Genomic DNA, 27,313 nt, shown 5'->3' with positions numbered 1-27,313 from the left:
AAATTTGCCAAGTATAGTTTTGATAAAGATTTTTCATGATACATGTGTACTTTAATTGTAAATTTGAATAGTTGTTCATTCTGTTAACTTTATCTCAGGTGAGTGATTGTGACGGCTCGATGTACGGCGTCTGTCGTCTGTCGCTGTCTGTCTGTCAAAATCGAGCTTCTGTATGCCACAGAAGCTGTAGTTTTAATTGATCTGCATAATGTTTGGTTAGCATGATTGCCTTGATAAAATCTAGGTCAAGTTCGAAAATTATCTGGGGTCAAAAACTAGGTCACCAATTATTAGTTGCACTGTCATATTGATTTTTAACAAGGTCATAAAGAAACAGCTTTTATTTACAGGCGGCAAATAATAGTAACACATGCGATGCTTGCGATTTATGATAAAGTTCTTAGATTTAGAATGCGACCAATTTAGTCATATTGTCAGTTATTGTATGTGTAACTGAAGTTGCTACTTTAAAGCGTGCATTGTCAACACACCAAAAGCATGGTGATAAGCTTTAGCGTAAAGTTGTCTTATTAATTTCATTTTAGCTAGTAAATCAGCATGACTGTTTAAAACTTCAGATTTTATATTCACAAGTGCATTTGAAAATGCTCGTACAATGATAAAGTCACATCGACTCTGATATTTGTACAACGTACATTTTATTTACTGGTACGTTCAAACAAACTGGCCGTGTCCTCAACGAAAAGTAATTATGGCATCATTATATTCATATTTTATTTTACAAGTGTATACGTAGTGTAAACAACTTTCAGAGCCAGTGCCACTAAAGTTGGCGTCTTAAAAATAAAAGTACCATTGCTTTTTACACGATACTTTCACGTTTTACATTTTATCTAACTGTATTTATTTATTTATTTTATAGCAAAAGTAGCACATGCCAACGTGCTTTCATGGCAAAACGGTCAAATTCACAGCAAAATCAGCTTGCTGGTAAACACCGCCACGACCACAAATCAAGAATAGATTAGCAAACTTCAAGTTCTCTGTAAAGTTAAATCATGTCTACATCGCCTACCATTCCCCGATTTTTGATATTCGATACAATGGTTGTGGAAATGCAAAAAAAAAGATATGACACTCACCTTTGTTGACGTTCTTTAATCGCGACATTCACTAGCTCGGAAGTTGCGACAGGGCGATTTACCGTATACCTCTGAAAGAGGTAGCTCCGTTGTTTACCAGGCGTGATTCTGTAAAATATCACATTACAGCCGTTTTGTGTGTGAGTTCGACCCAGAAAAAACCGTTATTCTTCTCACCTAGTTTAACTTGTTACTTTTTATTTCAACCAATAAGAAAAAAAAATGCAATAAAATTTTACACTATTATTGATTAAGACAAATCATTTGACTGGAAAATTGTCTAATAATTTGATAACTGAACTGTACTATACAATAACTTAACTATACTTTACAATACCATCGTCAAGGCCAGAGATACCGGTAGTTTTCCTGTTCGTAATAGTGACAAGTCAACGCTGAAGTGGCGCAACTCAAATAACGACTTGGAATTACATTCATATCCAATCAGTGTTTCATAAAAAAGGCTTGGCCGTACTCGGTGAAATGTGGGAAATACTGATTATCTTACATGGGGGTTGGGGGCGGGGGCCTCCGCGGCCAAGTGGTTAAGGTCGCTGACTACAAGTCACTTGCCCCTCATCGATGTGGGTTCGAACCTCACTCGGGGCACTGAATTGTTCATGTGAGGAAGCCATCCAGCTGGCTTATGAAAGCTCGGTGTTTCTACCCAGTTACCCGCTCGTGATCAAATAATTCACGGAGGGGCACCTGAGGTCTTCCTCCACTGCCAGTGCTGGAAAGTCGCCATATGACCTGTAATCGTGTCTGTGCGGCGTTATACCCAACAAAATAAATAATCTTACATCTATGACTTTAACTGTGAAAACAAATGAAGGCACGCCACCCCATCCCCCACCAAACAAGGCAGTCTGAAAGACAGCTAAATCCCCCGCCACTGCTTTGGATAGTGAAAGGGTAAACCTGTGATTTTAGCTGTGACCTTGACCTTGAACTGACATGGCTGACTCATGAATTCTGCACAACGTCTTGATGAGGTGATCATTTGACCCAAGTTTCATGAAAATCCTTCAAGGGGTTTAGGAGATACAGAGCTGAAACTTTTGACCTTCAGTTGTGACCTTGACCTTGAATTGACATGGCTGACTCATGAGTTCTTGATGAGGTGATCATTTGACCCCAGTTTGATGAAAATCCTTCGAGGGGTTTAGGAGATACAGAGTGGACACAAAATGGAAGGCTAAAACCTTCGACCCTTAGTTGTGACCTTGACCTTGAGCTGGCATGGTTGACTCTCAGAATTTCTGCACATCGTTTTGATGAGGTAATCATTTTACCTAAGTTTTATAAAATTCCTTCAAGGGGTTTAGATGATATAGAGCGGACACGAAATGGAAGGCTCAAACCTTTGACTTTCAGTTGTGACCTTGACCTTGAGCCGACATGGCTGACTCATAAGTTCTCCACATTGTCTTGATGAGGTGATCGTTTGACCCAGGTTTGATGAAAATCCTTCAAGGAGTTTAGGAGATATAGAGCGGACACAAAATGGAAGGCTCAAACCTTTGACCCTAAGTTGTGACCTTGACCTTGAGCTGACATGACTGACTCATGGGTTCCGCACATCGTCTTGATGAGGTGTTCATTTGACCCAAGTTTCATGAAAATCCTTCAAGGAGTTTAGGAAATATAGAGCGGACAGAAAATGGAAGGCTCAAAACCTTTGACCCTTAGTTGTGACCTTGACCTTGACATGGCATGGCTGACTCAAGGGTTCTGCACATTGTCTTGGTGAGGTGATCATTTGACCCGAGTTTTATAAAATTCCTTCAAGGGGTTTTTGAGATATAGAGCGGACACAAAATGGCAGGTTCAAACCTTTGATCTTGAGTTGTGACATTGACCTTGAACCGACAAGGCTGACTCATGGGTTCTGCACATTGTCTTGATGAGGTGATCATTTGACCCAAGTTTCATGAAAATCCTTCAAGGGGTTTAGGAGATATGGACCGGACACGATTTTGATACGGACGGAAGGACGGACGGACGCAGACCATTCCTATAATCCCTCCACCACGGCGGGGGATTAAAATAAAAAAAAAAAAAAACAAAAAAAAAAAAAAAAAAAAAAACGGTGAAACTATATATAGGAAAAAAAGATATTCAGATCTGGGCAAATCTTATTTTCCTTTATTTTCCTTTAAGTTATGTTTTCTTTCCAAAAATTGTTACAATTATTAATCGTAAAAAAAGGTCATGGGTTCGATCACTGGTCGCGTCATACCGAAGACGTGAAAATGGTACTGGTGGCTTCCTCGCAAGGTGCTCTGCATTAAGAGGGTAGTGCTAGGACTTGTCTGCCCGGAGTCAGTAAAATGTGGCTTGTTGGGATATCATGTCACGCATCACATTCCATTAAGGCAAAACAATAAAGTGCACATGCACAATCGGCCAAATCCAACTATTGTGTATGTATTTGTCTAAGTGTTAAACTCGGTGTTATTACATTTTTCTGGTCCTTGGAGTACATTCCAGGAGAAGGGAAAGGGTGAGGGTGAAGGGTTTTGCATAGTTCTTACCTGTCATTAACAAACTCGGTCAAACAGAGTCTGCTATTATGTTGCCTGGTTGCGCTGTATGCTTCTAAAGGACCTCTTCACAGATTTAATTGTTCATTTTCAAGGGTTTAAGTTATAGGTTTTGGCAAAATACAAAATTTAGATTATATTATATTACAACATTTTAAATTTCTTTTCAAATAAATATAGTTACAACAATATCAAATATAGAAATGGATTCATTATATAAAACATTTAAAATAGGGTCATTTCAACACGCCATTACCACAAGTTCGAAATTAAAACGCTTTTTGCGGTTGTAACAGTTTTGGACCAAGACGAAGATAATCTTTCACAATGTTCTAAATGAATAAAGTAAAATAAAGATAGTTATGTGATATATAATTTGTTGTCATAACGAACGACACTGTACAGATCTGGTTCATGTGGGGAAGATGGCAACAACTTGCGGAGAACAGGTATGTACTGGTACAGAATCCAGGAACATTGATTAACTGCCCGCCGTTACATAACTGTAATACTGTTGAAAAAGGCGTTAAACCCAAAACAAGCAACAAACAAACAAACGACAAATTATATGCTCAATGTATCATTTTTATTTCAAATTTAGTTCATTGAGATGGCGTTAAACCCAAAACAAACAAACAAACGAACGAATGACAAATTGTATGCTTAATGTATCATTTTATTTCAAATTTATTTCACTGATTTAGCACTTCAAATTTTCGAATTTAATTCTTTTGATAGTTCTGAGTAAGACCTTAAAACGCTCTTCCGTTCTAAGAAACCAAACGCAGAGTTTTACAACATATTAGTATCGGAAAACTAGTTGACTACGAAATACATTGTATCCATGTTGTTTTTGTTTTTTTTTTTTTTTTTTTTCCTTTTAATGGCTGAATAACATTTTTCCTTCAATTTTAATTAACTATAAAGTTTTGGTTCCGAAATCATTAAGACAGAGTTAATTCAGAAAAGGATAAAGTAGAAATAGATGTAATTGTATAATTTTGATGATAAAGACGTATTAGTAATTGATTTTAATTGAAACATGTTTTGGTCATATAGTTACTACAAAATGATGAAAGATATCTGCAAAATTATGAATGATCTTTTAAAAAAGATCTGGATAGCTTTAGAGTTATATACAAAATTTCATTTGGTTATTGCTCACTTTGAAAAATTCTTTTACCACCATGAAAAATTGAAACCAGACCATATGATACAATACCCTGCAAATTAAATATGAATAATATGAAGATTCTTCGTATAATATCCTTTTATTTACTTTAATGCTAGTTGTGTCATGTCGTTAAACATGTAAACTTATCAAACAAAGAAAGAATCTGCTATAACTTCAAGTGACAAATCAAAGGCCGTAATAAAAGATAAGCAAACCGTAAAATTGCAATTACGTTGCATAAATTATAATTTCTAATAATTAACTACTTTTTGCACGCTATATATTTTCGGTTATTTGTAAGAATTTTTTGCAATAAACTTTTGTTACCACTTCCAGAGTACTCGCTTTTTATGGATTTTGGAGAGAAACTGGTTTCCGCATAAAATGTGTGTGTTAGTCCCTAAGACCGATAAATACTGTCTAGAATCTTGTACTATTTCTTATTGTGTAACACATAACCTAGAAAAAAAAATAACCTGTTTCTCATGCATGTTTGGATCATCAACAAATCGTTTGTTGTCGATTAATAGCCCGCATAAAAGTAAGGTTGTAAAAGCGAGAAAACTCTTACATTTCCTTTTTGGCAGCTGATATAGGTTACATTTCTTTCAATGTAAAAATGATTGTATATTGGTCGATATTAAACATGAAAAAGGGTAGGGCGACTGAAAATAAATTATAAACAGAAATAGATTGTCTGAAATAAACTTACAGTCAGATATGGGATGGCTGACGATAAACTTAAAGAACATTGTATAGCTGACAATAATATTAAAAAAAATACCGGACTGCAGACAATAACTTGAAAAAAAAATGAAGGATGTCATGCAATAAACTTGATAAAAATATATAGATTTTAAGATGGCAGACTGAATATGTATTGCTTATTTTTAACCTTATTTCAACAAACTCTATAAAGACAATGATTACAATAAAACTCTTAAAAAGGACCCGTATCTTGCAGCTGATTCAATACAAATAATATTAGTTTCAGCGTGTCATAGTTTATATAATGATGTCCGTTTATTTGTGTCAAAACAGTTTCCTCGGAAATGTTTAGATGCTTAACTTGGCAGTATCCAAACACACAGTTATGTAAAGAGGCACGGTGGCACTGAATTCGTCTGGTTTAATAACTCCGTCATCTGAAAATAAAGTCAACGAAAGATGATATACAGAGGTGTACATAAAAACGCATGGACAACAAATGAGCCGCGCCATGAGAAAACCAACATAGTGCGTTTACGACCAGCATGGATCTAGACCAGCCTGCGCATCCGCTCAGTCTGGTCAGGATCCATGTTGTTCACTTTCAAACCCTATTTTATTTAGAGATACCATTAGCAAACAGCATGGATCCTGACCAGACTGCGCTGGCTGGTCTGGATCCATGCTGGTCGCAAACGCACTATGCTGGTTTTCTCATGGTGCGGCTCAAATGCTTAATGATCAGGTTAAGGTAGATTTGCAGGTTAGAATCATTTTTGTACAATGTAGAATTTGTTTAAAGCCATATTTAATTCTTATTTCTAAAACAACTGCTCTTCATAATCAAATAGACTGCTGCATCATCGCGTCAAATTGAAAATATTTCGTTGCGTTAGGCGTAGCAATGCTTTGATTTTAAGTGACACAATTTTTTTTTCAAAATGATAGTCTTAGTCTAAGACTAAAATATTTTGTTGTTATAATTTCGTAGTGGTGATATCGCTTGTCAGTCTACAGTCTATAGAATACTACAAGCGTTGTGTACAACCAATGTTAGGAAATATAGAATCGATCCATTTACAAGCCAGTCAGTGTTGTGCATTTCAACGCCGTCTGATCTAAACTTCCAGCCCGTCGACCAAAATTTAAAAGTCATTGGGATACATTCAATACAAAACTCCCATTTATCTTCATGAAGCCTCCAAGCATCATACGAAATGTACATCAATTACATATAAGTTTGTTACTGGCCTTCACTATATAAATATCATATTAAGTTATTCACAAGAACATATAGCCTGAAGTAGGTCAGTGTTACCATTGTTAAACACCATTAGCCTTCGGCTCCTATATACTCTGAGTTATGAAGCATAACCGGCACATTAATATTGCCAGTATTCATGACAAATTTTTATCAGTATACAAGAGATTACTTCCGTTTTCAAAATAAAGGGAGATAATTGAAACTTTAATTACTGTGAAATGTGTTTAAAGGGTTTGGCAATCAAATTTGAGTTTGCTGATACAATATGTTTTTCACAAACCTGGCATTATATCAAGGTCTGCGAACAGGGAGTCTACATCATCGCCGATACCGAGTACAGCCTGCAGTTCAATCTTACTGATTTCTCCGTTCCGGTCGGCGTCGTAGGTTTCGAAAGTACACGGATGAGCTAGAGAAGGCGTGACGCTATAATGAGCTCCAATCTGAAAAACAGAACATACATAACCTTAGCAGAAGGTCTGTACAGTTTGTATCAAGACTTAGCAAGGGGAAAAGTCGTGAAGAGAAATGATAGTTAGTGCATACTGTTTAGTGAAACAGCATAGAACTTGAAAAAAACAAATGCGAAATGGAAACAATACGTTTTCCAGCATGAAGAACCTTTTTGATTAGTATGTGGATTTTAAACTAGCTATTTATTTTAATTAGAATGAATGGTATCGCTGTCTAGTTTCATGTGTCAGATTCTTTTGGTTTTATGTATCTTTTGAGCAGACGAACTCACTGAAGGTTGGCACTACACAGTATTGCTTTTGATTGGAGGGTTTTAGAAATTGTATTGGCGAAACGAAAAAAAAAAAAGAAATGTTTTTATTTAATATGGTTTTTCATCTTTAGTCTTAAATGTTTTTGTTGAAGTTTGTTTTTGAACGAACTTTGCATCAACTTACCTTTAAAAAATAACGGAAATAAAGAGTATCGAAAATATGTGATTAAATGTCACCAAATGTCAACAGAACTACTACCTTTTTTTACAGTATATCAGGACTGGGGCGTCATCATCTTACTGTACTATGAAAACAGGTATTCAGAAAATTACATACAACTTTAACCTTCATTCTTACATGATAAATTTGGCTTATTTTCATTAAAACACGACAATTCTGTTTCACGTAAACGTATTATTGACGTCATACAAACGCCGAAAAATAGTATATATTTACTCTTCTATTAGATAAACTCTTAATTGATGAAGTACGCAGCATTATTTACTAAAATGTCTAATATCTCTAAAATATTCTATGACAAGTGCTATCATTTTGGCCTATCTGGTTTCAAATTTTATCCAATTTTGGCACAAACACGTAAATTAAGGTATTAGAGCACTAATAGTAATGTTTACAAAATGGCCTTTGCTTGGTATATTCTGAAAGGTAACTGTATTTTGCACTATTTTACAATTTTTAAACAACTTTTACCGTGCCGTTTTTTATAAATTTTGTATGACTTATGGTATCTCCTCAAGCTCAAGTAGAGACAAATTTCAAAGTGATAGCCACTATCCAAAACGTTTGCAGAGAACTCATTTTACCATTAATTTTGATAAAAGAAACATCAAACTATTGGTAAACAATTATAAAATACAAAATAAAAATGTCAGTATCATTTTTTCTATGGTGCCTCAAGTAAACGGATTTAATGAGACAGAATTCATACTTCAACACTGAAAAAATAAGGTCGAATGCTGTGTTTCTGTTTTGAATTTTGCTTACTCCATTTAAAAATAACCTTAGGGCAGACGTAAAACCTACCTAAATTTCTTCCACAATATATAATCTAAGAGTGAAAGCAAAATAGAGAACTTTCACCGCATGTAACTCGATATTTTTAAAGATGTGTAACTCTACCCCTTCTGTTTAAGTAGTAAATCCACTTTGAACACCAAGAAATTGCTTATAAGATTCATCTTTTTCCATTTTTGTACAAGAAATCAATAATAAGTCTTGAAAGAAGTAAAAACTTACTAGAAAAAAAGGAAAATAAGGAGAAAACAATTTGGTCCCAGTAGGGCTTGAACCTACGCCCCCCCCCCCCCCCTAAGAATTGCAGTAAAAGTAGGTTTATGGTAGGAATTGAATACTCTCCAAGAAGGAGGTTCTCTATTAGTGATCTAATACCTTAAGAGTTGAACTTACATAATCTGAAACTGATCAACCTAACCGGCTATACACCGCGAAGAAAAATTCGATACCTACTCTTGAAATGATTACGGAAGCTTGTATCATCTTCACTGTGTTAAAATATATTAAATATGATCATACTATATATTATTCTTAAACAAATGACGTATAGAGGCATAATGTACGTAAATTACATGTGCAGTCCGGTTGGAAGTTTCTTGGGCTTATCGAACTACTGTAACTGTATATAATTAAAGAACAAGATAAATAGTATACCGCTCAGTCCTCGATTTGCATGTCTATTTTATGGTCAAGGAACCCCACTCGAAAAGAGTGCATTTTTATTATAAGTGTTATTTTCTGACTAACATTGAATTTAGCCGAATCAATATGCTATCGTATTATAAAACGGTGCAGACTGCTGAAACAATACTGAACCGTGTCTTACATACTGTATTGGCCGATTTCTGCCATTTCTTTGTTTTTGCGTCTTTACGCATTTAAAGTGCCACGATGCCAACATACAAGAAAAACAAATAAGCGCCGGCACATCAAATAAGGTATCTGTCGTACTGGCACCCTATTTTCTCGATCTAACGTGTTGGCGTAACACAAAAGAAAGAAATGGCAAAGTCAGCCACTATCCCCTACCTTTTCAACACTCCCTTCTTGACCATTGGCATGGCGGTCGTCTACTGACCGATATGGCCTATAGTTTTTGCTAAAAGATCCTCCTCCTCGACCGCAGCAATCCGCATACCGGAAGCCAGCAAATAAAACAAAACATAGCACGATTTTTAACTCCTGAAATAGAAAATCCGTCAGAAGAGAATATTTAAATGTGTTTACATAATACTTGTTAGAATACAAAATGTTGGAGATGTTATTGCACAATATGTTGCATAAGTAACTGAACAAGATGCTGCATATGTTACTGAACAAGATGTTGGAGGAACAAGGAGTTAGAGATGTTACAGAACAAAGTATTGCGTGGGGGCATGGGCAGTGTTGCATTTTCCATTACTGCTCATGAACAGAGTCTGACCAAATCAAACCGAGTCTGCAATTTTCATTGTTTGCCTTGATTTCAATGCTTTTGAGGAATCTACTTTTTATCTTTTATTTGAATATGTCATTAAACAAGATGTTGGAGATGTTACAGAACAAAATGTTGCATATGTTACTGAACAAGATGTTGGAGATGTTACAGAACAAGATGTTGCTGATGTTACAGAACAAGATGTTGGAGATGTAACAGAACAAAATGTTGCATATGATACTGAACAAGATGTTGAAGACATTCAGAACAAGGTGTTGGAAATGTTACAGAGCAAGGTGTTGAAGATATTACAGAACAATGATGTTACAGAACAAGGTGTTGAAGATATTACAGAACAATGATGTTACAGAACAAGGTGTTTGAGATGTTACAGAACACGGTGTTGGATATGTTACTAAACAAGCAGTTGGAAATATATCTTAACAAGATGCTGTAGAAGTTTATGTATGTTTGTCATTAAAAAAAAAACTTGAGGACCTGAGGAAATCAAACATAGAATGTTCAACAGATTTATTTATTTAACTGCTAAGCATGTTCATAATATTCATAATCATAACAGACCAATTCAAACTAAATATACACCAAGGCAAACAGAAAGATGCTATTACGATGCCCTTATTCAAAGGTGATAAACTGATTTATTCAAAATTCACACAGTCACGTAAAACAAAATTCATGCAAACAACAAAATAATTTTAAATAACAAGTTATGTCAGATATTCGTTTTGTCAAATACATCATACGAGAATCAAAAACAAGCGCAACAGTCTAAATTTAAACTTTAAATCTAACCATTAGTGTGACAAAACTGGATGTAACCACGGGTTTGAAGACGGGTTTGAAGACGAACGCAATCGCTGTTTCATGAAGCCATATATATAATAGTAGAAATAATAATAGAAGAAATTATGACAAGTAAAAAGCTCTATTTTATTATAGTAGTGTATGAATGTACGCATTCATTCATAAACTGCAGCACGTGAGTCATCTTACATCCCGGCGTGTAAGACGATTTTTTCTTGCATGCTAGACGGAAGCTGGAAAGGCTTGTATTACACCCCAGTGTAAGAAAACTCACGCGCTGCAATTTTTTAATGAATGTGTAAATTCATATGCTACTTCAATAAAATAGTGCTCAAAGAAAAAACATTTGTATTAATTTATTTCTTCTATTAGTTGAAGAATATGGTATGCAAGAAAAATAATCTATCACTATTTGAAGGATCTGACTCTCGTGTAACAGTTTCGCGGTAAATCGACAGAGCCTCATTACCGCCTAAGTGAAAGATTCTTATAAAGCTCATTATTTTCAAAATTTGTGTCTGCTGAACAAGAATTAGTAAATAAGACGACATAATGATATGCACGAATCACTACTGTAACAATTATGCCTTTTGACAGCAAAATGATACGTCTTACACTGCAATATCCAGGTTTCTGTTGAAGTTTCATTTAAAAACTTTAAAGTAAAAAATAAGAATTATAAATTTAAACAAATTTTTATCTATCGTAATCTTTTGTATTTCTTTTTTTTTTTTAGTAGACAATACACCTTCAAATAATAACAAAAGTATAAGAGCTTACCAGGCATCAATATTTGATATATTTTTAAAGCACACTGTTATATAGATCGTACTTATTTATGAACCGAATACTTTAAGGCTGTTTAGTTATATGTGTTTGGAATAAAATCTGAAAAGTAGATCCCTCGGAAGCATTGAGAACAAGGCAAACAGTGAAAATTGCAGACTCGGTTTGATTGAGTCTGTTCATGAGCAGTAATGGAAAATGCAACACTGCCCACGCCCCTAGCACCGGCTTAAGCAGTATTCCATCCATTAAATCTAAATGATCCCGAAGGACCAGAAACGACTTAAATTCAAGAAATAGAAGTCATTCCTTTAAACGAAGTACTTTAAGATATCAAATGATTAAGTAAAATCACTCAACATTTGTCTTGGTCTAAAAAATTCTAACATTTAGAATCTGCATAGACTAGTTGATTAAAATGTGATATCTGTTCTAATGGAAATGTGTTCATCATTACGACCTTATTTGATGTATTATTTCATGTTAAATCATTTTTACGCGTGATTGCTTTCAAAAAGACATCTACTTACAAAAATGTACACATATATACAGAGTAATTTTAGTTTAACTTACCATTTCGCTGCAATTGTTCCGTAGAAACCTACTGAATAGTATAGGAAACTTTCACCGATATTGGCGTATTACCAGTTTGAGGGTAGATTGGTTCCTTATATAGAATCTCATCGCACAGTAGCTCTTGATAATCACGTGATTTGATGTAGGCGGTTTACGTTAGCTAGATCCTGTTCGGTAAAGTACTCTTAAGCTAAACATTTTAGGGAATTTTAAATTTTTTAATATGTCATTTGATTGGCCCACGGTGAAAGTATTTTAGAAACCAAATCATTAGATGAGTTATCTCACTTAAAATTCACAGCGCCTAAGTTTAAAGTGCACTACAATAATCACATATAAGTAGATAATAACATTAAGAAAAACACGATTAATTTATCTAATGATTACGATATGCCCATTTTAGCATTTCAACTGATGATTTCGACGACGATTTACAATACGAAGCAACATATAGGTGGGACGGTGGTGTAGTGGTAACACGCTTGACTGTCAATCCAGAGGTCCGGGGTTCTAATCCCGATCCAGGCACTGGAAATTTCTGAGATGCTCTTGAGTGTCTCCCACCTTACTGGTTCTTCCCAGGAAAAACGGCTTCGCTCGTATCAATGCTATACACCGGGCACGTTAAAGAACCAGACTGTCTATTCGAAAAGAGCTAGGCTAAGTTAGCCGGACACGTCTGTATCTGAAAAGTTCTCTGTCTGTTCTGGGGGCTTTATCTCACTCTGTCCCTCTGGTCAGATCGCTCTGTGTCTGTATTAGAAGAGGATGATTTCGCGCCCTGTGTGGCTGCAGTTGCTGCAAAGCGCCTTTGAACGTGTTTATCATGAAAAGGGCGCTATATAAATCTGGTATAATAATAATAATAATAACATGGAGTAAAAATTCCCTTTATTTATGGATGTATGAGCGTGTCTTTCTGGATATCCGCCATTTTGAAAAAAAAGAAATGTTTCTTCGAATATTTCTTTCTAAGAATACTATGCCAAAAATTAAAGCTAAATAATCAAAAATCAAAATATGGCTAATAATATACCAGTTGCCCCCCTTGCCATTTTAGTTACTAAATCTCAACTTTTCGCCCCACGACCCCTACAATTAGCGAGTTTTCGCCCCGCGCCCACGTCATTGTAATGCTTAAATTTCGCCTTTTCGTCCCGCGACCTCGCTCATTAGCGGGTTGTCGCCCCGCGATCCCGCCGGTTTATTTATCTTATTTCGACTTTTTGTAAGTGTTACCTGTTGCAATTATCTATGTGGCTGATTCATGAAATTTCGACTTTTCGCCCCGCGACCTTACCGGGCGAAAACACGAGGATAAAGATGGTTAAAATGACGGGGGCGCAGGGCAAAAACTCGCTATTTATCAGGGAGCGAGGAGCGAAAACATGATAATTAGCGGGGCAAAAAGTCGAGATTTGATAACTGGAATGTCGGGGACGCGGTGCAAGTATGAAATTAAGAAAAATTCTTTATTTTTCGTGACTGCTGTATAGGACAGTTTGTTGAAAGTACTAGTATTATAAAATTATATTTAACATTGTGAGAAGGACCTATGTAGATGTATTGTAAGGACTTTCTTCCATTTATTAAATGATTATTGAAATGTATGCCTGTTTAAAGTCAATACCGACAAGATCAAACATAAAATATATGGTTGTGCAAGTAATTTCATCAGAGCGGTAGAGCTATTTGTTTTAACTCTAACTAACATTATCGCATTGTGTGGCTATGTTCTTTTGATCTTTTCATTGCGATATACATGGTAACAATCTTCAACAAGAAATATCGTTTCAATGCGATAAGATAGTTAAAGGACAGTCAAATACCTATATCAATATCATCGCAGGAAAACACTTCATTTGGCCAACGCCCTGATATTTGCGATTACGCACTTGTAACGGTCCTTTAATTATTACTGGAAATATGTGTCATTAATTCATCCTTGTATATTAATGTATGTAAAAGTCAAGGCGATAAAAGAGACTAACGGATCTCGTAAAATAGCGTCTGTCCTTTGACAATAACGTCATTTTGATGCACTTTTGCGTGGTCCAATAATTGTTCTTCTTTATATTTTGTTTTGGGCGAGATGTAACATTCTTCATAAAGCAATTTTGAGCTCATTTTCCAGTCATTGAATTATTTTATTGAAGATAGTTTACATATATGTACGTTTAAAGTGAAACAACAGTTAAGCTGACAATACCTATTTTTAGCTAAGAATTGCGGTGTTGTCTGCAATGTTACAACTTGACCTACAACTTGTAAACAAATAGGTTGTCGAAATAGTTTACAGCAGCCATAGTATAATACAAAGTACTAAAATAATTGCTAGTAGCGAAGCTATATAAACTATGTGTCTTCTTTAATAAAAGGCATGTATATTTTAACATTTTTATTTCGAAACTGATGTTGAGGGGTGTTGAACGTTGTATTTTCCCGGATTATCGCAGTGATATGTTTTCCTATTAGGAATCTGTTAAATTACCTTGGAAGCCGCTGGGTTATTCTTGGCATTGAGGCCACATTATTTATCAACTTTGAGCGCCATGACTTTCTAATGCTTTTTTGCTTAGTTTAAAGTGTGCTACACGAACTGTAAAACATGACGGTACAGATAGATAGATACTTTATTTCCTTCAATATACATGAAGAGCTGAACATATATACACACAAACATACACATTCGACAATATTTACAGACAGACATTTTGATATACCTGTAGAACAACTCCAATTATCATTAACACGGGTAATTATATAATATATATCAAACATTATTTACAAAATATAAGTCTCCTTAAAAATAATTTAAAAGGAAAATCAATTATCAGTGTATTACACGAGAATATTTTCTAATGCATACATACACACTAAATTTAAATCACAAATAAGTACAGATATCATTGGTTATCGTATCGTATCTGACAGAGTTATACATTTTTGATTTTCCTAGTAGATAATCGAAATAAAACTACTAGGAAAGTCCTATGTTCACTGTTAAGTATATAGTTACACCACAAGTTCTATTAATAGTAATGTCTAAATCGAAATCGAAAGTATTTAGACAGCAATAGATATGGCTGAAATCAAATACGATTTAGATAATATATAAAGAAAATAGTGATGCATATCCCAGTTAATTACACTTAACTTGAGTGCTATACATTTCGCGATAACGAATTATTAAAGCGTTGCTTAACTTTCAGCATTTTGAGCAGTCATGATATGCACAGAAATTAATTTAGAATATTAATAAATATTTATACTAGGTATTTATGATATGATACTTAAATCAGATCTATACAAGAGATTGATATTAACATAAGACTTTTCAATAATACATATAATAAATACGTTTAATTTAAAACGTAACTGATATAAAGCATTCTAGAATGTCTCTCCGACTACCTAATAACAGCTCAAACTATCCATTAATGTTGGCAATTTTGTAGGCTGTCAATTCCATTGCTTGTTTACACCTGATTACGCATTTTGCCTAGTTTGTTTCTTTACATTGCGTATGCTTATCGGTTTTTTTTTTTGTCCAAACAGTCCCTTTACAAGCTAGTCGGTTTAAGTCACGCTTAATTTTTACTCATTTTTTTAAGTTTCAGGTTAAATCTTTACAAATGCTATAAATATATTTTTATGCAGCACTTTATCCCTTTTGAGCTTAACCGAATGTGTGCATTATCTCATGAAAGCCACATTCTCATCCGTCATGTGTTCATGAAAGTCCAAACACGACCAGCGAACCGTGATAGACCTCTGGTACGTGAAAATGCATGAAACCTGTTTTTAATCGCATGGAATTATGGAATTAGTCATAACATTAGCCCACCCAAAACCAAAATACGGACAGCGTAGATCTACGGATCACGGGGTCGTGAGATCGATCCACTTCGATCCACTGGCGATGCGTATGCTATCCATGACGATTTGATAAAAGACATTGTGTCTGAAATCATTCGTTCTCTGCCTCTGATTTATGTGGGGAAGTTGGCAGTTACTTGCGGAGAACAGGTTTGTACTAGTGCATAATCCTGGAAGAACACTGGTTGTCGTTACATAATTGAAATACTGTTGAAAAAAGGTGTTAAACACAAAACAAGCAAACAAAGTCATAGCAGATATCAACCGAACATCAGAATTATCATTCTTAAGGGGTTAAAAATAGCCCTCAAATAATTAATTGAGCCACGCCATGAGAAAACCAACATTGTGGGTTTGCGACCAGCATGGATCCAGACCAGCCTGCGCATCTGCGCAGTCTGGTCAGGATCCATGCTGTTCGCTTTCAAAGCCTATAGCAATTAGAGAAACCGTTAGCGACCAGCATGGATCCTGGCAGGCTGGTCTGGATCCATGCTGGTCGCAAACCCACCATGTTGGTTTTCTCATGGCGCGGCTCAATTTACATCTTCCTCAATGAAATTTACATCTTCCTCGATGAAACAAACGTGTCAACGATATGAAACAGGATGACCGGGAACGGACCTCTACCACGTTGCTATAAAAGCTAGCTCTCAACAGAAAGGAAGTACACCCTTATACTCCGCCCTAGCGTTTAAAAGAAATATCTTTCAATGCTGTTTTAACCACGTACAACTCGATACTTGATGTCATATCCTCGACAATTGAATGACTTCTATATTTACTTCCGTATCGTAACAGTACTTTTTTTATAGCTGTGGATGTAAGCCAGAACGATACTTCTCGCAATTGTGTAATCAAAAGGTTGTAATATATATTGCAAAAAATATACTATTAAAAACATAAAAATACAATCAACTTTGTAAACACATTAATATAGAAAGCGGTTAAGCCAAATAACAATCGAAGTTTATATATCATAACCAATATATCATACTATTTAAAATCATTTCTTTTTTTCTTTCTTTTTTTTCTCAGTTTGAATTATTACATTTAAATATATGATGAACTTATTTTTAATATTTTTAGTACTCAACGTATACATTTTGAGAGTAAATGCATAAACTGAAGTTCTCTTCAAAATCTGAAACTGTTCGATGTCTTTCCTTTGGTATAAAATGTTTCGGCAAAATAAAGTGTTTTTTTTTCTTTTATTTTCTTTTCATTTTGTTCCTTACTACTTAATATATAACATATTAATTTACAGACCATGAAATTGATGTTGATTTCTTTAAACTCTCTGTAGGATTAATATTGTTGATATGTATCTCAAAGATATACCTAGACCAAATTTCATATTTGAAAACATGATCGATGTTATTGTTTCTATAAACTAACAGTATTGTGCATTAGTTTAAAAATAGTATACACGCTGATTAATTATATAGCTGAACTTAGTATAAAATTTAATATGTACTACTACTAACAAACTGGAAGTAGTGTTTTAAACAAGCAACTACTACTGCGTAAGTTCAGGTGCCTGGAAAGTCAAGGTCACTTCGTTCAGATCTCTAAATAGTGTTGGTTTAAGTTTTATTTTATGTTTCTTAATTTCATTGCATTGTCTCAGCTACTGCTTGTGTTATAGTACAGCATCAGTGTTGGTTTGCGCAGCGCTCAGCGTTACAACAAAAGTTGAGTTTTTTTTCTCTCAAATAAAGTGTCTATGTTGTAAAACTATTTTCGCAATGGACCTTAGAGTATTTAGTATAAACTAGTTGTCACAACTTCCACATTTAAGGTGGTTCGCGGGGTTCCTACGAAAATTTAGAAGTATGAGATATAAGACTGATATTAGGTCTGTATGTACTAACATCTCCTGCCTTTCATTTGGAGAAAAAAGAAAATCGTTCCGAGTCCACATTTCCTTTGAAGAGCGCCACCTAGCGGCATATGTATTTTTCAAGGGAAAACGCCGTTTTTCTGTAATAATCGCATTGAAATTAATGTTATTACATTTTTTTCAAACTCAGGAATATAGCTAAATTCAATGTTATTATTTACATGTTGCGTTTTGTAAAATATTTCATTTGGAAAATGCTTAGATAAAGAGATATCCGTAGTAGGGGTGGGGAAAAATGGCGAAAATATTCAATGTATTTCATGGCCGTTTAGTCGAAATAAAATAAAACGGAACGGTCAAAGTTCTTAATATATTCTTCTTTAATCATTTCTGAACAATAAAATAAAATAAAAACAGGGGGTCTTCACGGCAGATTTTTTGTAAATTTACTTTTTATTTGTTTTGGTAATGTAAATTTTGTGACGTTGATACACAGTGACGGTGTTAACGTCGCGCAAACGCTGATTTCATTATGTCTTTCATTGATATAAACAGGACCTTCAGAGTTCACAAAAATCTTTAGAATCTTTTTTTTAAATATATTCACATGATGTACATTGTTGCGTATTTTGCAGTCAAAGTATATTATCTAGTAATATATATCAGAGTCAGTTAAAGCTACCTGCCCACAGTTTCGGTGAATTTTTTCAACATATTCATGTTCGCCAAGTTTGGCACAAAATGTGAATATGTCGCGCTAAAACATGTACTTTAACTACTGAATATGGTATAAGTGGTTGAATTTTTATGAAAATGTTTAATCTTGCATAACTCGCGTATCTGGCTCCGTATTTAAGGGTTAGTAAAGTGTTGGGGGGACGGGGGTGGGGGTGTAGAAAAAATCTTATCAGTTTATCTGCTATGAATTAAAACGGAGCTGTCAAAATTCTTTATTTTCAAACATAGGTTTCTTTAATTATTCCCCGACAGGAGAAAAAGAGTGATTTGCAAATTTACATTGAGCCGCGCCATGTGAAAACCAACACAGTGGCTTTGCGACAAGCATGGATCCAGACGAGCCTGCGCATCCGCGCAGTCTTGTCAAGACTCCATGCTGTTCGCTTTCAAAGCCTATTGCAATTAGAGAAACTGTTAGCAAACAGCATGGATCCTGACCAGACTGTGCGGATGCAAAACCATTATGTTGGTTTTCCCATGGCGCGGCTCATTTTACCTTTTGTATGAAATGTTTAAGTGCGAAACTGAACGACATTCCTTACTGTTTTTCAATATTTCAAGTGACTAGCTAACAACGAAGATACAAGATACGAAATGTGGTGAAACTGTTTTCCAGACAAAAATGAAATACATTTTTAACGAAAAAGAACATTTTGAAGGTTGGCTAAAACATCAATATGTTTCTTTTTTGTTATGATGTGTAACTTTATTTAGAGGTTTTGATTTTCATTATAATTCTAATTGTGTATTATATTTATTGCTTTTTAAACCTATATTGAATATTTTCAATAAATAAAATCACGGAATCTTAAGCAGATGATGGATCAATGATATAATTTCTCTTACGGTAAAAATGCACTTCAGTCTGTGAACTTGAAACCGTTACTTGAATAAAGCTCATTTTGGTGCCGCTTAGTGCATTAAATTTATAACGTCAACGTGAATGCACAATGCAAAACCGTATTGAGGTAAAAGCTTTAAAATGGCAGAACAAAAATAAAACTTTAACTCATTTCGCTTCAAAACATTCAGAAAATAATATAAAACAGATAGTCGACGCAAACGATATTTTAGGATGGAAAGATGGAAGAAGGGTGGTTTAACTGAGGCTGCTCTTGCGAAAGGTTTAGAGGCATGCGTTCATTGTTCAGACCCGCTGTTTCTGTCAGATGTTTTCAAGGAAACGCACTTTCGACATGGTTCACTGTTGTACATACAAAAAGTTTCGATTATAGAATTTTGGCGGCAAATTGGGATCATTCTTATTTGATAACGGTTTTATTCCAAAATCGAAGTATGGTATTCCAGTGCTGAATGTAATACCAAAATAGTAACCACTATGATTTCATCTCGTGCATTTATTTTGGTGTTTCAAAAGTTTTAAAAGACGGATAAAACTAAGAAATAAATAAAACCACCATTTACATGTACTTTGAAATGTTTTCGCCAGAATGCTGTAAACAAAATATTTGACTGGTATTTAGTGTAAAAGTGCATTTTGACGCAGATGCGAATAAATTCGGATATTTCAGGACTGCAACTCGCTGCAGACCTGGAACGCCTGTATAAATTATAGACCCCGGTATATACAAGATTCAAGCAATTTGAATGAAAATTATTTTTAATGTATATATTTTGTGACCATTGTAATACTAACCTTAACCTTTTGTCAGTATATTATACATATTATACACTAAATGCATGCTGTCGTACAATAATTTGCGTATTTTGCCGTGCGCTCCGATTGATGATCAGTTCAGGACATGCGCAGAAGACCGCTCCAGCTATGACAGACTGCAATGAGCAACATCGCATAAAGAATGTCCGTGACATTGAGCGCAAAGTGAACAGAAGTTACGATATGCAAGCGTTTTGAAGCGCCTTGTCAGATTTTTCTGTTGATTTTATTTTCACAGGTTTGCATATCATAGATCACAAATGTATCATAATTAGAATGATTATAGTGAAGTCTACAAGCAGCCACCGACTGGATATATTCCTTAATGAATTACTGTGATCATTGCGTTTGAGATCCACGGCTTAAAAATGGGCCATGAATTGATTAAAGTGAAGTCGTCATGCATTAAGTTAGCTCTAAAACTGTTTCAAAAATGGATAAAACAATTTAGCAGATGCGTATTGGTTACACGCAATGCTAATTACGACGCCAGTATTCAGAAATCCATGTGAATGTAGACTCTGATCTTGCAGACAGCTAGTCTAATAGAATTTGAGACAGGCTAAAATTTTAATACCCTTACAGAAACGGCAAGGGTGTCCGTGGTCATCATTTTTAAATGACATTTTACATAATAATACATGTTGATGTATAAACAAAATAATTAGCGTCTATAAGGAAATTGTTGAACTGACATTGAAATATATTTCTAGATGATATACTTAGATTGTAAATTACTTAACACTGTACATAATGTGAATCTATTTTGTAAAAATACATCATTTTTATGTACTTTAATCAACCTGTATATACAAAAATGTATCTTTAAAGGACATAATGAACAAAACGTTTGTGTGACGTTAACACCATAAATGACGTATCAACGTCACAATATTTACATTACCAAAACAAATAAAAAGTAAATTTACAAAAAATCTGCCGTGAAGACCCCCTGTTTTTATTTTATTTTCTTATGATTAAATGATTAAACATGAATATATTTGAAAATCAAGAACTTCGACCGTTCCGTTTTATTTTATTTCGGCTAAACGACCATGAAACACATTGAATATTTTCGCCATTTTTCCCCACCCCTACTACGGATATCTCTTTATTTAAGCATTTTCTAAATGAAATAATTTACAAAATCAACATGTAAACAATAACATTGAATTTAGCTATATTCCTGAGTTTGAAAAAATGTAATAACATTAATTTCAATGCGATTATTACAGAAAAACGGCGTTTTCCCTTGAAAAATACATATGCCGCTAGGTGGCGCTCTTCAAAGGAAATGTGGACTCGGAACGATTTTCTTTTTTCTTCAAATGAAAGACAGGTGATGTTAGTACATACAGACCTAATATCAGTCTTATATCTCATACTTCTAAATTTTCGTAGGAACCCCGCGAACCACCTTAAGATCACTCATACCGCCCCAAGCTCCACCATTAAGTTTTGTAAGCCCTTTATATATTTTCTACTCTCTTTTCTCTTTATTTTTTTTCTATTTGATCTTATTTAGTAGCTACGCTCCACCAATTATTACACCTAAAAATCGTGTCAATTATTTCATAATTTTATCCATTCGTGCGGACATCCCCGAGCCCCACTCTCATTACTTGCTTTTTTAGTATTGTCAAGTCTCAACCCCTTACTCCATCCATAACAAGTACACAGGCATACTTTTTATAATTAACTACATTGTTGTATTTTATATACTGCTTGTGTCGTGTTCATTTTCTATTTAGTCGAACGCTATGTTTAGAATAGCTTTTGTATGTAAATATATACTGGTCAAATTTGTAATATTTCTCATTGTGAAGAAGAAAAGCGATTTGATTGCACTGAATCGCCGTCAGGTCTGACTATTTAATTGGTGGATTCGCCTGAACAGTTTGGAACCCGTTAAGCCGACGAAGCCGCAATCTGATTCGCCGCTACATCGGTCAGATATTCAAGAGCTATCTTTTACCTTGCTAGGAGGTGTTAGCTTACTGCAACGAACTTTGTAGACTGAAATTTCAACAATTGTGTTCGGGAAATAATAGTAAAATACTATGAAACAAATGCATGATAGCATTGTTTACTTACCGCAGTGCGGAGAAATCTCGCCCGTAAATATGAAATACACAACGATATACCTCATTTCTTAGTTTTCGTAAAAGGAAGTTTTATGAATCAAGAAAGTTCTGCTCATTGTTTTCTCGTTTAGGGCAAATCCATTATTTTATTTGGGGACCATACGCCGCTTCTCATGGAATTACAAGCAAGTGTATCATTGAAGGTTTTCATGTGCACCGCCGTATGAACACATCTGCGGATGTCTCTTATTTTTTGTACTCGTAGCATGTGTAAATGTTGAGTTCTGCTCAACCCGGGGCTAGAGGGCGTGGACGGTAGCATGCATGTCCACTACCGTCCAGGCTCAATCAAACCAAGCCTGCAACAATTTCGTTTTTGTCGTGTTGGACGACCTTTGGAGTTTCCACTTTTTCTATTTTAAAAGGAAGGCACACCCAGGAGACATTTCAGTATCGTACACACGGAGTAATCGCTCGATTCAGGTAACGTTTATGCTTATAACATTTTTATTTTACCTGACTAACCGAATGATATTAAAAGCGCCGAGGACAGATACATGAGCCTTTCCTCGAAACAAAACGTGTAGTAGAAATGTTCAATACATGCCTCAAACAATTCGCTCAATTTTTTCCACAGATCAAAAAGTCTCACTTTGAGTGCGGGAGGTCTGGGGTTGAGACATGCTACTGTCCTGCAAAAAGTTCTGTCACTAATTGACTTCTTTAGTTTTATCCTAGGATTCAATGCAATGATGTGTTCAATAGCTAAGGATAACCATTTATTTGGTGCAAATTACTTTCCAAATGTCTGAGTTATTTCAAATTCATATACTGTGAAATCATTAATATACGTTGGGGACTAATTTTCTTGGATTTCGTGGTTGAGCCAATCCATGAAACTTAATCCCAACGAACAAGTAAAATTTCCATTAATTTGATGTTCAAAAGTTGAAGTCCACGAATTCATATCCCCACGAAGTTGCCGTTTTGACCAAAACCATGAAATTTCATGCCCACGAAATTAAATGGTTTTACAGCTCACTGACCAATTTGCTTGCCACACTGTAAGATGGTCGGAAAAACTAAAATTCGTAGCTATATCAAATTTAGAATGATATAGTCTCAAAGCAGACAGTTGATGAAGTGTGTGGTATATATGGAACTTAGACAGTGTTTAGGTGGATTACAGCTGTTAAAGCTGAAATTATCTGCGAAGATAATAGCTATTCTGGTAGGTCTAAAACCTCTATTACTAAGGCAAACATCGCTGCTGCGAAAGCTACAGTTGAACAAGATGCGCGATTGTCTGTGAAAGATATAGCCAGTTGTACTGGCATATCTGAAGGCAGTGTGCAACAATTCTGAAAACGCGTTTGGACCTAAGACAGGTTTGCGCTAGGTGGGTACCTAATTTGCTCACTGAAAACCTAAAGAAATAAGACCTTAAATGTGCCCGGGAACTTTTAAAAACATATAAAAGTGTGATAGTCGGGATATTTCTAACTTGCTAACAGGTTACTAAACCAAGGTGCACATATTTGAGCCACAGAGACTGTATTGCACTATAAGTTCGAAAAGTATGTTGTACGCAATTTTTTTTTCAATACTAGTGGGCCAGTCGTTCAAGTGCCTTGTCCAACTGGTCGATTCTTCAAGAACTCTGTACTAAAGAAAGTGAAAACTTTTACAATAAGAAACTTCCAAGCAAATGATGGTCAGGAGTCCATCTTATACACCACAACGTTTCCTCTCATATGCGAGGTTGTTAACTCGATTTTGGGTTCTGAAAAGGTAGAAGTTGTAAACCATCCGCCTTATTCACCTGACCTGAGTCTCTGTTACTTTTTGTATCTCCAAGGCTTAAGAAAATGCTTCCTGGAAAGAAATATAAGTCCAGATGTTCTTTTGGCAGCGCCATTTATCAGTGTCTCAAACAGATACCTAAAGAAGACTATTTATCTGCTTTTCGCGATAAGGTAAAAAGGTTACAAAAATATGTTTCGGTAAAAGGGGGAATACATTGAAGGATTGTAATCAAAATAATTGTGATAAAACGTAGTACTTAAGAAATTCGAACCATATGACAGAACTTTTTCAGGTCCCTCATATGCCAGCAGAAAGGTTCTCAGTAACGGTATAATCGTCCAGGAAAATCTGGCAAAACGCAGGAAAAGCATTGCATGTGAAGCCCGTCAGCTGGTATGTGGCAAAAACAAATCACAAAATAGGGATGCTGGCTGCAAACTGTTTGCATTGATGACAATCAATAGAAGGAATGACATTTTCAGGAAATTTACTAGACTTGGATTCAATACTGTACGTTAGTGAAGGTGTTCCGCCAATGAATTCTTCCCTTTCATATTTCCATAATCTGTGCGTAAATGAAACATCAAATACAATTTTTAAACTTGTAAAGTACAAGTTAAACTATAGATAACAATTTAGATCACACAGGAAAACTACATGGTCAAAGAAGAGGGAATTAAGTAGTTTAGACACTGCATTAAATAGTCAGTTGAAAGTGATCTCGCTTAGGTACACCATAATACCTTTCAATTTTCTTACGCTTCTTTTGTAAACATGTTCTTATTCTATACATTTTTTCTTCACGAATGAAGACAGCAGTATATTCATTAGAATGTTATATCTCGTGTAAAAGTTCAAATGTGCGGCGACATGCATTGTACGTGATGACTGATCAATATGTATCTGATCCGTGGTTTTTCATAAATTACGGCTTTATATATAAATATAACATCATTCTGGAGGTTTCCTGTGATAGTGGTTGGATATACATGTATTTTTATAATTGTAACAGTGAAGCAAAACCATATGATGAAAAAGGGATATTTTAGAAATTTAACTAATTCACAAAGTCAAAATTGAATTTCTTTTAATATTCTGTGTAAAACAATCACTTCAAATACCGTATCAAAATCGTTTTCGACGAAACATTCATAACAAATCGAAATAAATTTTGAATATTTAAGAAGTTCCTTTGCCAGCGTTTAGGTTCTTAAGAATGATTGTGCGTCCTTTTTCAGCAATGTTTCAGTCATATAACTTGTGACGACGGGGTCTACTTATAGCAGTTAGCACAATGTCCAACTTTATAGTGCTGCCTAACTATAATATCACACCATAGGTACTTGCATGTTACACCATCCAGTCAAATTATACTGAATTTATACTGAGAATTAGTGAACCCAGATATAACTTACGTAATCCAGACTGTATCCCCACCATAGCAAGTAAAACGTCTTTGTTTTACAACTCCTTCTTTCCGTCTACAATTAGAGCCTGGAACTCATTACCTGATGAATTAAGAAATGCCCCGTCCTTGAATATATTCAAGAACCTTCTAAGTAATATAAATAAGCCACTACAAGTCCCCTCTTACTTCTTTCTCGGTCCAAGAAAACTTCAAATTCTCCATACCCGCTTGCGTACCGAATGTAGCGCATTGAATGCGCATCTATTTGCCAGGAATATTGTGGATTCACCGCAATGCCAATGCGGAAGTGAGGAATCGAATTTTCATTACTTTCTCTCTTGTCCGTTTTACATTGATGAAAGAAATATTCTACTGGATGGTGTAAATTCAGTTTCTTCGGATATTGATATAACTACTGATTTATTACTCTATGGCAATTCCTACCTAACAGATGATACAAACACTACAATATTTAAATTAGTCTATAGGTTCATTGAGTCTTCTAAACGTTTTGAATAATACTTGAAATTAACCATCTGCCCATTCTCGTCAAGTCTTCAGGTCTCACACTTATTATTTACACTTTTTTTTACAGTTATAATAATTGTTATTACTTCATGACATTTATGGAAAATTGACTATTAGTAATCTCATATACTACCCTGAATGTGTAACTGTTTCATACAGGAAAAGATCTATATAAGCCTTAGGCTTTCGATCCTATCCTAAGCGTTTTTGTGAATTCTGTTGATTGTATATGTATTTTGTAAACTATCTCGCTAATAAAATATGTTTAAACCAAATTATACTGACATCGGACTGACTAGTTCTAGCACTATCATTTTAATGCTGAGCGCCAAGCGGAGAAGTTAGTAGTATCCTTTTTTATGTATATGGTATGACGCGGCCAGGGATCGAACCCAGGACCTCCCGCACTCGAAGCGGACGCTCTACCACTAGGCTAACGAGGCGTTTAGAATGAAGTAAAATATCAATGGATTTGTCTTATATAGATAAAAAAAAATCAGAAAAGTAGTATAAAACTGTAGTTATGCATTTAACCCTTTTTATACATAAAGTTCTTTCTATTTTAAATTAAATGAACGGAATGTAAAATATACAAAATATTATCGTAGTTCGTTATCGCCGCCGTACCATCAGGTTGTTTCATGTCTTTTCATAAATGAGAACTAAAGTACGGTTCACAATATATGAATATATATTAAGTAAATGTTATTACATCTGTAAGACAGATCTGATTACAGATTACTGAAAGTATATTTCTTGAATTAAGGGTACAGTTAGATTGATCTATCAACATGATCAATATGAACATTTCAAAATTTCAATTATATTAAATTATGCAAAAAATATATATTAATTCATTTTACTACCAAAAAGTCACAAAAATACACATGAAAGGTGCGTTTTTTGAAAATAATACATTGTATTGACTGCTGTCGCATTTAATACAATACCAGTGCTAGTCTTGTTGCAAATGAAGGTGTCAGAGATATATACATTTTCACTCTTCTACTAGTTTTCTGTCATAGAAAGTAATAAGACACTGCCTTTGGACTAAACATTTTTTTCCAAATAATTGCTGCTTTAACTCTGCAACATATGCAATAAAGGTTTATTTTGGCCTTCAAGTAGTAAATGAACCTCTTGCCATACATACAGAATTATATTTGGATTTAGTTGAAATCAATAAA

The 27,313-nt window shown here is 34.9% G+C and overlaps 1 protein-coding gene across 1 annotated transcript; it reads right to left on the bottom strand.

Moving 5' to 3' along the window:
• Positions 1 to 4,213: 4,213 nt before the first annotated feature.
• LOC123526520 (uncharacterized) lies at positions 4,214 to 12,305 on the bottom strand. The gene is made up of 4 exons (XM_045305709.2): positions 12,160 to 12,305; positions 9,588 to 9,740; positions 7,076 to 7,238; positions 4,214 to 5,968 (listed from the first exon to the last, which is right to left on the bottom strand). Exons 1-4 carry the CDS (start codon positions 12,160 to 12,162, stop codon positions 5,880 to 5,882), a joined length of 408 nt encoding a protein of 135 aa, XP_045161644.2. The 5' UTR covers positions 12,163 to 12,305; the 3' UTR covers positions 4,214 to 5,879.
• Positions 12,306 to 27,313: the final 15,008 nt, after the last annotated feature.

The sequence above is a fragment of the Mercenaria mercenaria genome, chromosome 14, assembly GCF_021730395.1.
Source record: "Mercenaria mercenaria strain notata chromosome 14, MADL_Memer_1, whole genome shotgun sequence".
Taxonomy (NCBI): domain Eukaryota; kingdom Metazoa; phylum Mollusca; class Bivalvia; order Venerida; family Veneridae; genus Mercenaria; species Mercenaria mercenaria.
Note: the sequence above shows the minus strand (reverse complement) of the source record. Positions and strands in the feature narration are given on the sequence as shown.

Coding starts and splice junctions, on each gene's coding strand:
- LOC123526520 (XM_045305709.2), bottom strand. Junction 7,239..9,587: donor AAGAAGGGAGTGTTGAAAAG/GTAGGGGATAGT, acceptor TCTGTTTTTCAG/ATTGGAGCTCATTATAGCGT. Junction 5,969..7,075: donor AGACCTTGATATAATGCCAG/GTTTGTGAAAAA, acceptor CTTTATTTTCAG/ATGACGGAGTTATTAAACCA.